This window comes from Hyalella azteca, unplaced genomic scaffold (assembly GCF_000764305.2).
Source record: "Hyalella azteca isolate HAZT.00-mixed unplaced genomic scaffold, Hazt_2.0.2 contig10310, whole genome shotgun sequence".
Taxonomy (NCBI): domain Eukaryota; kingdom Metazoa; phylum Arthropoda; class Malacostraca; order Amphipoda; family Hyalellidae; genus Hyalella; species Hyalella azteca.
This window is the reverse complement of record NW_025940355.1, coordinates 167,304-180,935: the sequence shown is the minus strand read 5'-3', so window position 1 is coordinate 180,935 and position 13,632 is coordinate 167,304. Positions and strand designations below refer to the sequence as shown.

At 35.1% G+C, this 13,632-nt stretch overlaps 2 protein-coding genes across 3 annotated transcripts in view; one reads left to right on the top strand and one right to left on the bottom strand.

Annotated features, from left to right (window-relative positions):
* Window positions 1-13,632, top strand: part of LOC108679484 (sucrase-isomaltase, intestinal) — a 56,595-nt gene that overhangs the window by 25,135 nt on the left and 17,828 nt on the right. The window lies entirely within an intron of this gene.
* LOC108679485 lies at window positions 11,297-12,383 on the bottom strand. Its single transcript, XM_018168103.2, has 2 exons — window positions 12,003-12,383; window positions 11,297-11,441 (listed from the first exon to the last, which is right to left on the bottom strand). Exons 1-2 carry the CDS (start codon window positions 12,300-12,302, stop codon window positions 11,427-11,429), a joined length of 315 nt encoding a protein of 104 aa, XP_018023592.1. The 5' UTR covers window positions 12,303-12,383; the 3' UTR covers window positions 11,297-11,426.

Genomic DNA, 13,632 nt, shown 5'->3' with positions numbered 1-13,632 from the left:
ATTTCCAGGTAAAAGATTAACCATTTGTTTTTTATGCAAGATTCTATTTTATCAACGTATCAACGAAAACCAGTTAGATATATCTCAAGTACTTTAGTGAATATGCATTCATTATTACAAAAGAACACAAAAATAAGCATGAATATCACAGCGCAAGTGGTTTGGTTTAAAAATATATTTTTTAACCATAGTATAAATAATGCAAACGACTAAGGAAGAAAAATCAAAACGTTCTCCTGAATTTTAAAGCAGTAGGAAATTTTAAAATAAATTGTAAAATTTAATGCTAAAAATATTTTTGTAGCTTCAGTAATCAAATTAAAAAAGGTTTATGGCACTTTTTAAATTTGTTGCTTTACTATCAAAACTTTTTAAAAGAAACGACATGATGATCGTTTATTATAATATAATTCTCCTATCTATCTATACATAGGTGATCAACCAATATAATTCACGGCTCATTCCCATCACTTGAAATATTTAAACTTGGGCTATTTTCAGCCGCGGGCAGCGCGTTTTTTCATATATTCAATAGATATTTTTACTATAATATATTATTGCATTAAAATGTCTATCCACGAAAGCACTACCGAACAGTATCCTCGATACTGATAAATATCTCTCCACAGGATTGACTTTACAATTAATCCCCTCATCCACTCTCACCGTACGTTTGATAAAATCTTGATCGCAATACGAGTTTGCAATATACGTCCGATGAGCTTTTCGTGTTCTTTTTTACTGTTAATTAAATGTCCTTATTGCTTAAAATGTAATCCCGAGTTGACATTCAGAGTCTAATTGTTTGTCGCGCGAGTTGCAATGTCTCATTCAATGTTTCCCTTGTTTTTTTTCTTGAATTTCAATCATCTAAGTGGATTCTTCCATCAATATTTCATCAATATTAATAAAAATGGCTTGAGTGCATAATTCTCATTGAGAGTCGTTTGGTTTCACGATGCTCGTGATCTTTCATCGCATTCTTTTCAGTACTTTATATTCTCAATCCACAAGCGTCTTGAACAATTTTCCGCAAGTTATAAATAATTTTAGAATTACCATCGTAGACAATGCACTCGATTTACGTCAATTGGAATTAAAAAATTCACAAAATTCAGATTTTCAGACCGACTTGCATTTTCCCTTATTAATAAACTGCCTATAGGGGCTGATTTAAGTGGAATTTTCTATTTTTATTTCTTACTTTTCTGCAAAAAAATAATTTTATATTATTTAATTTTTAATTTTGGCCTCCCGTCAAAAAATTTTTTAGCCTCCCGGGACCTGTCAAGTCGCAATAAAGAAGACTTTTTTATTAACAGAATAAAGTTAGAATTTTCCACTAAATTCTCTTGATCATCGCTCCTCGATCGCTATATAATCTATATAATTCACTAGGCTCCCATTAGTTCTTATATTGGTCTACGGCATATAGGTTTCTGGAAGCTCAAAAGAAACTACATAACAATAATTCATGATGAACGCACAACATTTGTAACAGTATTATAAAAAGAGGACATTACTGTAAAGTATATTACTTATCTTCGGTAAACAGTGCGAGCTCTACACTGCTGCAGTAGACGCTAGCAGGATGTTGAATTTTCGAATTAATGAAAACAAAAGAAATCACACAGTTATCCCATTTTTTTAAGTATGAGAAAGAAACAACAATCGTATAACTTGAAACCATTCAAATTCCGGGTCTGTGTCAAAACTTATCGATATAATTTCATATGACGTTGTCTCCGTTCTTCATTAAAATAATGTTCTCAGTAGCACGAACTCCTATTAAATCGAAATAACCTCACAGGCAGGCCTAATTTCCTCGATATTTTCAATTGCGGACACAATGGATGGCCTGGCCTTCAGTAGGTTCAATGCTCTTTAATTAGGACGGTGAAGTCATTCGTTGGCTGCCAGCGCTCCATGGAGTCTCTTTATAAACTCCGAGGCACTCGACATATGGGCGCTCAGACTCAGGCTCTGGAGCGTCTATAAGGGAACTTGAGCCCCTCGCTACCTATGGAAAACTTTTCAAAAGACCGTCAAGTCTATAGTATTCCTTCCTCTGAAATAGGCATGAAATGTGTGTCTGTCTCAAAATTGTAATTGTAAAATGTGTCGGTCTTGAAAATATTTAGGTACCGAAAAAAATAATATTTAGAATTGAATTGCACAATGTTTAAAGACACGGAGATAGATTCAGGTGATAGGCATTTCAATAATTTTATTTCTCAATGTCATGCAAATTTTCTTGTATGACGCTCTGCACGCAGAGGCGTTTATAAATGTTAAGCAATGTACAGAGCCTTAGTTTTTTTTCGTAAATCGAATGTACAAGTCATAATCGCAGTAGAATTATTAGAAGATTGTGAAATTGTGTGCGTAAAAAATAATAGAATAACAAGAAATAAGATAAACAGCAGGAAAATTAACTGAAGAAAATACAATTTAGGTTCAATATTAACGATTTTGCTCATCAACGATAGATTGTATTATAAAGTGTTTTTTCTTCAGCAGCATTTGACATGAGATGTCGTTTGGATTGGAAAATAATAACTAAATTGAAAATAATTTTATGAAATTCTCACAATTTTGGTGACAATTGAGGGAATAATTGTAATAATTAACAATTTTCAGAATAATTTGCTATTTCTATACGACCAAACTTTTAGAAATTATGTTGCAAAGATTATGTAGACCGCTATTGACATATTTTTTGGTCCCATTCATGTGTGTAAGTCCTAGAATAGTTAATTTAAAGTGCGCATTCCTAATTTCCTCCTAACTTTTGTAGCTTGATTTATGTATTCATTGAACAATCTTACCACATTGACATTCCCGGATTACTCGATCTAGGCAATAGGAATGATTTTAGAAGGATTGGACACGTGTTCGTTTGCAAACACGTGGCAGATTTTTCGATATAAATAAAATGGTCGCATTCAGCTTGAAAGTTACTGACAATTTGTAGTGCTGCCGAGGCAAAAGAATATTTTCTGAGGCCAAATATGTTTTTGCGATATCCTGACGTGTCGTTTGGAGCTCCTGCAAATTTAGTGTCATATTCAGCTTCAATCTGAATAAATCCCAATATTTTTTTCGTTAGCTGCATTGCTACTAATATTCTAGCAGGGCAGCGCTAATCTGAAATGTAGCGGCCGCTACCGCTACATGCTCTAAATGTAGCGGGCACTACCGCTACCGCTGCACCCACTAGATTGTAGCGAGCGCTACCGCTACAGTAAAATGTAGCGCGCTACATTAGCCGCTACAATGGCCAAAATTATTGAAATCTCTAAATATTTATTCTTCTGCTATTGGGATTTACTCATAAACATTTAATGATAATAAACCATTTTCGAAACATATATCAATGCAACTTTATTGCAATTAACCTAACCGAACTAGTACGGGTTAGATACAGTAAATTAAAGTTACTGTTATTTTTATGTTTTACCTTCCCTACATGGATGTCTACTTTAATCTACCAATTTCAAAAATCATCCACATTTACATATAAAAAATCAGTCTTTTATTTGTATATATATGTGGATTATTTTTGAGATTGGTAGATTAAAGAAGACATCCATGTAGGGAAGGTGAAACATAAAAATAACTGTAAGCAAACTGAAAAATGAAAAAATACCTGTAAGTGGTAACTGGTAACAACTTAACAAGTAACAACTACTGTAACATGTTGACACACGTAACAGGCTGAGGTTGACAACATTACACCGAAATCTTTCGTACAGTTTATTCTATAATTTATATTATGTAGGTATGTATCATGCTGGTTTTTAAATAATATTTAATACTATTAAGTAAAATCTAAAAGCTTTATCTATAAATGAAGCGGTAGCGCTGAAGCGGAAAAACCTCGTATATCGCTACTTAAATATGTGGCGGGCGCTACCGCTACCGCTACCTTGCCTTAAATGTAGCGCCGCTACCGCTACATGTAGCGCGCTACTGCCCACCTCTGCTAATATTGTGTCTGGGTTCCAGAATCAACAGAGATGCGTTAACGAAAGTTTATTCTATCTTTTTATTCGAAACTTCCGCAAGCAGGTTTCAATTAATTTTGAGGAATTTTACTCACTTATACGATACTCACACGAAAATGTAATCCCTCAAATTACATTGATAAAATTTTAATAATATTTTTCCAGATTAATCACGCATTATATACACGTATGACCGCTTTGAATAGTTTACTCGTGTCCCGAATCTGAATTTTGAGGAGGTTTGTATTAACTATTTCCATTCTTCAATAATATTCGAAAGTTCAAGACTTATATGGTGGTTCCAAAAATAAGATAGAAATGTTTCGAAAAGTCTTTATTAAATCGCCTACCGTGGATCGAATTTTTGAAGAACTTATCATATTGTTCACCACTCCATTTCAATATAATTATTTATGAATTCTTGTGCAAGTGCTGTTTTAGTCTGGGTTGTGGAAATGAGAATTATTGGCCTAAATATTCATTCGCCTCTGGAGTATGAATGTTGTTCACGTACATCTTTTATTTAAAGCAACTCCGATTTTCATTAGTAACAATAACGCAAAAAAATAATAATTAGTAAAATACCTCAACTCTTTATCCAGTTGTTAACGAATCGTGGGGCGCTTGCAAACGAACATAGTTTTTCAATAATATCCATTTTTTAGAACTTGGATTGTATTTAAGGTTATATATTGACCAAATTGATTACTTCAGTTTTAGTGGACAATATTGACATATTTTTGTGTAAACTGTTATAGGTGGCGATCGATCGAAAAAGGTTTGCAACATTATTTGTTTCGTTTAAAACGTGTGTATTAATACATAATCATGTATGCAGTTAATACGTGTGTAGATATGCATAATCACGTATGAAGTTCACTAATTTATAAGTATTGTCTGAGATAAAGACATACAATGCGTGACTAGGTAATAACCAGCAATTGTTGACCAATTGATTTCTTCAAGATTACCATGATACAGATTACCGAAGTTCGATTGAATGCAGCCATGCAAATAAGCAGGCAATTGAGAAACAACATATAAAAAGTAATTTTCCATCTGGCTATAAATTATAAGTATGGAACATGCTGTGTTATCGACCGAACTGAGTGAGTATGGATCTAATTTCCTACTGCTTTTAAAGGCGATCGAGGCGGAATAATTTTGATTAGTTACCCATAAGAATTGCATTCTTATAGAAAACGAAAACGTGATTCGATGGCAGACTGCAGCAATATAAAGGTGAGTGCCGCAAATTTATTCGAATAATAATATTATTTATTTATATTTATATATTATAGGCATCATATGAAAACCTATGTAATACCTTGAAACTAAAATATCTGCCGTTTTATTCCTCTGCGTTACACGGCCAACGTTACAAATACGGATGAACAAATTGATGTTCATATCTTCCGTTAAGAGCTCCTGCATACAGCCCGACATAAGCGATTATTGCGTCGAATTCTACGAACTGGATGAATGTTAGTTCTAACTGTACGCTTTTTATAGTAAGCCAAGCGTGCGAGCACACTCATAAGTACGAAATTTGTACAGCATGAACAAAAATAACTACCTCAAGTCTGTTCCTTTCTTTGTGAGGTGTGACGATCGTCCTTGGATTGGAAGAATTACTTACGAACCGAGAAAAATATTAGCAAGCGAATTTTTTGACTGAGCTAAGTTTATGTGTTGCCAGGTTATTCTTTTTCACAGGAAATTAAGACTGGGTTATCTTTTTTACAGCAATTCACGAATGATCAATCTGGTATCCATCTTCTCCTTTTCTTTCAACAATTTGTCTTTTGATGTTCTAATGCTCCAAGAAATCCTGTAATTAATTTATCGTTAAACATTTACTGGGAACCAAGTGCACACTACATTGCTGGATTCTGAACTTTTCTTTCAACAATTTATCTTTTGATGTTCTAATGCTCCAAGAAATCCTGTAATTAATTTATCGTTAAACAGTTACTGGGAACCAAGTGCACACTACATTGCTGGATTCTGATTTTCTCTTTCTTAGTTCTGAATCAAGTATTAGAGAATACATTGTTGAATGAATAGTGCTGGCTGAATTCAACACTACATGCCTAAATTATTTTGCGTGATAATCGAAGGAAGTAATACTCAAGCGTGTGCATTACATTCCAAATAACGTTCATTTGACAAACTCTACGGCCACTGAAACCAGTATTTGATTATCTCCAAACCCGTTTACATTGCAAGGATGGCAAATTTGGAGATAAAGAAAATGTATATATTCCGCTATAATACGGAATTTACTATTTAGAAATCGAAATTTTGGGCATGAGTAGGAGACCGGACGCTCACTCCTCGGCCTCGGTTTACCAGACGGTCGAATTAGACCGAATGTCAATAAAATATAGAAGAATATACTCAAATAATAACTTATTACATATGATTAAAATTTAATTAATATCCTTATAAATGCTACGCATGCTCTGACAAGTTCTTGGAAATGAGGCTCATTATACTTTCATTGTCTTGCGTGTAGCTGTGAACTTTATACGTGCTATTGCATTTTCTTATATACATTCGCTCGCATGAGGTCATTCCACACCGTGTCAAGAAGTTGCCTATCTAGATAAAAGGAATAACTCTCTTTAAATTTTCAGACGAAGTATAAATAATCGGTTTAGAAAACAGTTGAAAATCACACCGAAACATAAGAACAGTAATGCGCAATCTTATCTGGTGTGTAGAAATCGATGAATGCTTGTCTGGATGCGATGAAAACATTTAATGCTGGTATACGATAAAAAAAAACGATACGAAATACGATAAGAAAATACGATAAATAGTCCATTTTGATTGTGGGCCATAAATCAGATTAGATATTTTTTCCGGTGTAATTTAATAACAGCTAGATAATTGACATGATTTAGAGTGAATATGCAGTCATATTTTTATGACCAGCAGTCATAAATTTTCTAGAAACTTCTACTCGATAATGAATTTGACCTAATTATGTTTACCAGTTGATTATGCGAGAGAGCCTTTAAGCCTAATCAGTATGAAATGAGTATACTGAGTATAATATGGGATAGAGTGCTAATTAAGTATGCTTTGATATGAGTTAGAGCGCTGTGTATATTTTTTGGTCCCATTAGCGACTCCTGCACTTGAGATTATATGATATCAACCTTAACGCACAGCTGTTTGCTCTCACACTGGACTACTGGACATAATATAGAAGAATAATGATGCTATTCAATAGAAGAGCTGCTAGCAAACTATGAAGTGTTGAGTGCGGGAGATAATTGTAATCTGGACGATCATGAACAAAATTGAAAAAATATTAGTTTTTCAGCTGATGCTGGCGGCGCTCGTATTCGCACAACATGGAATTGAGTGCCCATTTCCAGGTAATCTTTTCAAAGTTCACAGACTTTTTCAAGTCGATATTCAGCGTAAATTAGGAGAACTACTCATTAATGAATCGCAGAAGAATAAAGAACGTTAAAGTTTTTGAAATTCGCTTATCACGAGGGCTAGATTAAAAAATGTATTTCAGTACTCACTGCAGTGAGTGACAGAGAGCGCATTTTCTCAGAATCTACGAAAACGTGAAATCACGGACGGACGGACGGACGGACAGACATGATGAGCACAATAGGGCATTTTTTCCATAAATGAGAAAATGCGCTAAAAAAAATTGCAAGTGTCTCTTATCAGTAAAGCGTACCCACGATAACTACTTATTAATTTCCGTAAAAATAAAATAGTTGTGTATTAGAATTATTATTTAAGATAATTACAATAAGAAAATAATTTTTAATTTAATTTAATATTAAGAATAATATTAAATTAATATTATTAAATTATTACTTAAAAATATTATCATTAATTATTATTAAATTATATGAATTGAGACTTTATTCCATAAAGCAATAGCACTACTGCACTATCGTAGCACTGCTGAGATGCTGCGGTGTCGGTGCTATGCTGTGGCTGAGACGCAGTGCTATGCTGGGGCCACAATGAAGACGCTTCAACAACTTCAAGCCTGGTTCATCGTATGAAATGAGAACCAAACCATGAAACGAGAAGTTATTTTCTGAATATCTCGATTCATTGTGAATAACTATTCATAGAAAAATGATGTTCTCTGATGATCGATGCTGGAAAATCGCTAATTCCAAAATCCACATGACGCTAGCATTGCCAAGGAAAAAATATAAGGCACGTAAGAAAATTTCTTTCAATTTTAACCGGTGCAGAAAAACCAACAAATTTATTCCAGAAAGTAAAGATAAGATGAAACTCAGATCATTGATGACATAGCAAGGAGGCTTTAGTTCAATCTCTTGGTGATAAACAACTTACCATTCGAGCTACTGACATTTAATAGGAACTTGTATTTCATAAATTTATTCCTGAAAATACAACTTTTTCCGTTATGTGGTACAAGAAATGACATACTAGAAATGTTGTACAATGTTGCGATTTCCGCCGTATTTGTGTAAAAAAAATAAAGCTCAAGGTTAGTAGTTTGCTGTACCGATGGATTCAAACTACTGATAAGCAATTTTTTTTTCATTGATAATAGTACACTCCTTCCCTCCTCGTAAAGAAAATTTAATAGTATCAACACAAAAGAAATTGAAAATAAAAAATTATTCTATAATTTATAGGTTTGAATCCATGGTAGGTTAGGAAATAGGTTTGAATCCATGAGCAACTCTTTGACAACATGTATGAACAAAGTTAATCCACATCATAAAGAATAGTCCAGCCTCTGGTGTTATCAACTGATCATTCCTACTACATCTAAAAGTCTTGAAACTAAAAATTCTTAGAACATTGATGAATGGAACAATGTGGATAAAAATATAACAAACATACAATTAAACAATCGTAAAAAATAGCTAAAACACATGGAATAACAGGGAAGTACTGTAAAGCCCAGCGACGTTATTTACTTGCATTGCATACGTAAGAACCCCGCACGTGACATACGAACACACTATACGATACAAACTCTCAGATAAATTAAGAGACTTTCTTCAAGGAGCGATGCACTCCTTGCCCTTGTGTGGACCACCAAACTCAGTTTTGTCCTGCATAAGGACTTATCAGTGCCACATGCATAAAGTTTGTCACTATTTATTCAATATGGCCCATTCATTTTGTATGAACAATAGGATTTGCCTGCTTATGACGGGTTTCTAAAGACGGGAAAACTGTTTGGTCAAATCAATTAAGATATACGCGATAATTTCTCTAACCAAAATAATCCCGAAACAGGAAATTTGATATTAATTTTATTACAAAATAATGATATAAGTCCTAAGTGACGTACCAGTGCTTCCTCCAAAAAAATTATTTTAAATATAAGAGGTGTAAAATTTATTCCATCAACGGAAATGTCATTGAAAAAATTACACAAAATATCAAACTAGATAAAAATATTTGTATTTTCGTTGAGTAAACCTGGCGAGTTCAATTCTGGTTGTCGTGTTTTCCAATGCGTAGTAAAGCATGATGCAAGTATTTCACAGTACTGTTTCTATTGTAATCTAATTCTTAACATTAGTCGCAAATAATTTATAAGTAAAGGAAATACACATTACAATTGTAATGTAATTGTAAATGAGTGGATATTTCTAACGAAATAACCGTAATCAGTGTAAGATATAATTTTCACTAAATAAGAAAAAAATATAACTCAGTACTCACTGCAGTGAGTGACAGAGAGCGCATTTGCTCGTCGACGAAAACTTGAGGTCACGGACAGACGGACGGATAGACAGACAGACGGACGGACGGACATGGCGAGCATAATAGCGCATTTTTTCCATAAATGAGAAAATGCGCTAAAAAACGAACAGGATTCTATTGCAAACACTCTAATAACCACGAACAAGACAATATATCTCATACACGTTTTTCTTTTATTGAATGTTATACGTCCATTCTTTTAAACTGAACTACTAGACCACATTAATCATATTCACTTTTATTTCAGGATTTATCAGGCACCTAAAGCTACTATAATAAACGCCTTGAACATTAATAATACTATTATATTACCCTGACGCTCCAGAATTCGCATTGCAGCTCAGACAAGCTAATTTGGGGCATCTGGACAGTCAAGAACTCTCTAAAAAATGAATAAAAAAGGCTCGAAAATACTTCTTACACCTAGGTAATTTCAAAGGATTATAGTTGAAATATCACACCATTGATTACTAAGGGAAATTAATTTCTTTAATAGCAAACATGCATCACATAGTCATGCTTGGAGTAGGCTTATGTCCAAACTCACTGCATAACACTGCCTGATATCTGAGTAATCACCTGGAAAGCGTGTCATCTTAATAGTTGGCGAGCAATTGATGTTGATTTTAATGACTTTGCACATATTTTATAACATCTCAATAGGACTAAGGTCGATATAATTAATAAAAAGGAATTAATGTCTCGATATTCATTTAAATTTCAGTCAAAAACACTTACTGCGAAAACAAGACGACGAGTAAATATTCTTGGGGGTTTCCATTTTTCCTTCGTGTTTAATTCCGGTTTTATAGGGCAAATTTTGCGATATGAAAGTTATTGAACGAGACCAAAACATGATACTTCCGAAAATTCATTGATAATCTTATGTTCACACAGTGGAATATGATTGTTATAAAATTATTTGAGCTGCATTGGGCCTAAATATGTTACACAACTAAGGCTCGTTATATATGTTGGATATATCAGGCTTTTTATAATAATAAATAGCGGTTTCAGCGTTTAGTAGGCCGTAGGCCAGTCACCAATTCTTAACATCGCGGAACATTCACAGCATTTTGATGTCTGGAACTCGCAACTCACTTCTGCAATTCTGCTGTGCGTAACCGCCCGGCCTCCTTGCCGATTCTGACCAGAAACTGGCGCACAGAGCTGGGATCGAACCCGCGCCTCTCTGCGCCAATCTTGGTACTCTGAACTGTAACCACTGGGCCACCCTTCCCATTTTAAATATATCAGACACAGTATATGTTAATATCTACATTTTGATCACGTTCTTAAGGCTATTCTCTCCAAAGCGGAAATCGGTTTCAACGTACTTAGAATGGTAAGGTTTATTCTATTGAAAGCCTCGTTCGCTTCTGCGTTTGAACTGTCTCTCTCTTGACAGCGCATTATGCGAACATCGTTAGCTCATCTGAGAAGAGACGCCCTTGGTGTAAGTCGAGAGTGGGAGGTAAATAAATAGAGAGCAGACCAAAAGGTTCTTTATTATTTCATTTATTTTAAATGGATGCTTTGAATGTTTATATTATTGCACGTTATGTTCACAATTTTTATTTGTTATTTTATTGATGGAACAATCCATTGCGTACACACGCTTCACTGCTTGGAGCGTCATCAGGTTTTCTTCTCAGCCCCGCGAGTTCAGTTCATTTAAGCGGGGACAACCTGCAATGTAAATTTATATGATGACATTATTATAATTCCGCCACAAATCAAAGCACAAAAGCAATTGTTATCTACAGCATTAAATCTGACGTTTGTAGGGCGTATATTGGTACGATAATGGATATATTTTGTACAATATGAATTTTTCTATGGTTAAAAGTCTTTTAAAATTTCTTGCTATAATGAATGACTATGCTTGACGGAATAACCGTCGTGCCTCGACTGTGAAGACAAGCGGATGTACTGAGGCTGACTTCGTCGGTCGTTTACACTCCAGGCCTCGAGGGACATGTTGTGAACCGAAGATGACATGCTAAAGTCGCCAAACATGACCACTTCGCTAGTTTAGCAATAGGTTCCCATTTTTGTCCGGCTAGCGAATTTACATGGGAGTAGGTTCAGTGTTTTTCTTAGTAGTACATATGATGGACTTAATTTTAGCTTCCCGGGAAAACCTTGCAATTTGCAAATCTGATTGTATCAGGTTTAAATTCATTTCCACTATCGCGTACAAATTTTACGGACTAATATTCATGTTGAAGCTCTCCCGCAACAACTTACCCAGCACGTCAGTCCTCCGCTCGGATTACGTACGCACAACAAGCGCCATCTCCGGTTTTCTTGCACTCCGAAATCTTTTTGGTCGTCCACTACTGTTTCATCCAGGAACTGCCGAAGTGCTGGTAATTCGTCTGACGAAAATTCGTGTACAGACAACTCGTCGGCTGACAGCGCGGAAGCTTCTGCTTCATCCGCGACCACCAGCGGGCTGTCCGCAACTTGGACCGGCTGAGCGAAGACAGTTTCCGTGATGACGACTGCGATGACAAGGAAAGCGAGGGTTGACTTGGCAAGCGTCATCTTAGCTGCTGTTCAGAAGGTGCTTTGCTCCTGAGGAAAATAGCCTGACGCTTCAGTATCAAAGGTAGAGAGGCCTTTTCGTTTCTGAATGCCGTCGCACCACCTCGAGACTTAAATACTCTTGCAGGAAGCAACAACCACTCGAGTTTACGGCATTCTTCAACCCCAAAGTGTGAAGTGAGCTACTGAGTCTATAATTATTGTGGAGTTGCCACGTGTAACCGAAATGAAATATTTATTAACGTTCCCTATTCCGCACAAATATCACTGTCAGCTTGAACGAAATAATTCAAAAAGTTGATCCCAGTCGGATGCATAATAACAGTTTCTGCAGTTATCTCCCTGCAAATTATTTTTGATGGATTTACGAAAATTACTGCTCATTAAAGCATTGGCTAGCCAATAACCTTCACCTCATTCCTGTTTGCTATTTTTCTTCAAGCGTTGCGAGCATTACATGTTTTTCAAATCGCTTTCAGAATTACGCGTAAAGAGTTACTCAAGATTACCTCATTAAAACTCATTTGATGTTAGCCTAGAAATAAACTTTCCATAAATAATTTCTATCTTATCCTGGGTTACGAATGCTTTTATCCTTTTAAATAAGTGTTCTCAACTCACGACGTTGCCGACATTTGTCGTTTGAACCGATTAAAACTGGGAGAAAATTTGAGCTTCGGTTATTGATATGATGAACTCAGAAGAATAAATGGGTTATATTGACTAAAAAGTTATGTCTTTCTTACCTGCAGCACTAGCCAAGGCTGGTGCAAGGCAAGGATTTATCAAGGCTTTTCATTGAACATAACAAACATTTGACGAATCGCTTACTCCATGTTGGACTTGACCAGAGGTATCTTCTTAACCAAAACTGTAGACAAATTTAACAAAGTTTTGCTGCATTTTTACGATTATTGTTATTTCGTGAAAATGGCGTTTAAAATTTTCTGAATTTTGGGGCCTTCGCGCAATATATTCTCCATTCAAAGTATGAATTTTTGTGACCTGTTTAGCTGAAATTGTTGTCTTTTATTGCTGTTAAATAATAGGAGTTATAGTTGCTAACCGCTTGAATTTCTGTTTGCATCATCTGTTCATAAAACACTCGAGCATTTTATAGGTGCATTGTGATAAACCGACTCTTTGTAGCCGGCAATAAGATATTAAACTCGCGCGACTTTACGTTAGCAATAAACTAGTTCAGGTCCTCATGCATTAACTCAATTCTAGGAAACTTTCTGTAGTTTCCCATGCAAAGTATTTTGGGGGCTGCCTATAGGCATTATTGCATTATTAAACTGCGAATAAAGTAGCTCTGCAAAATTGATTT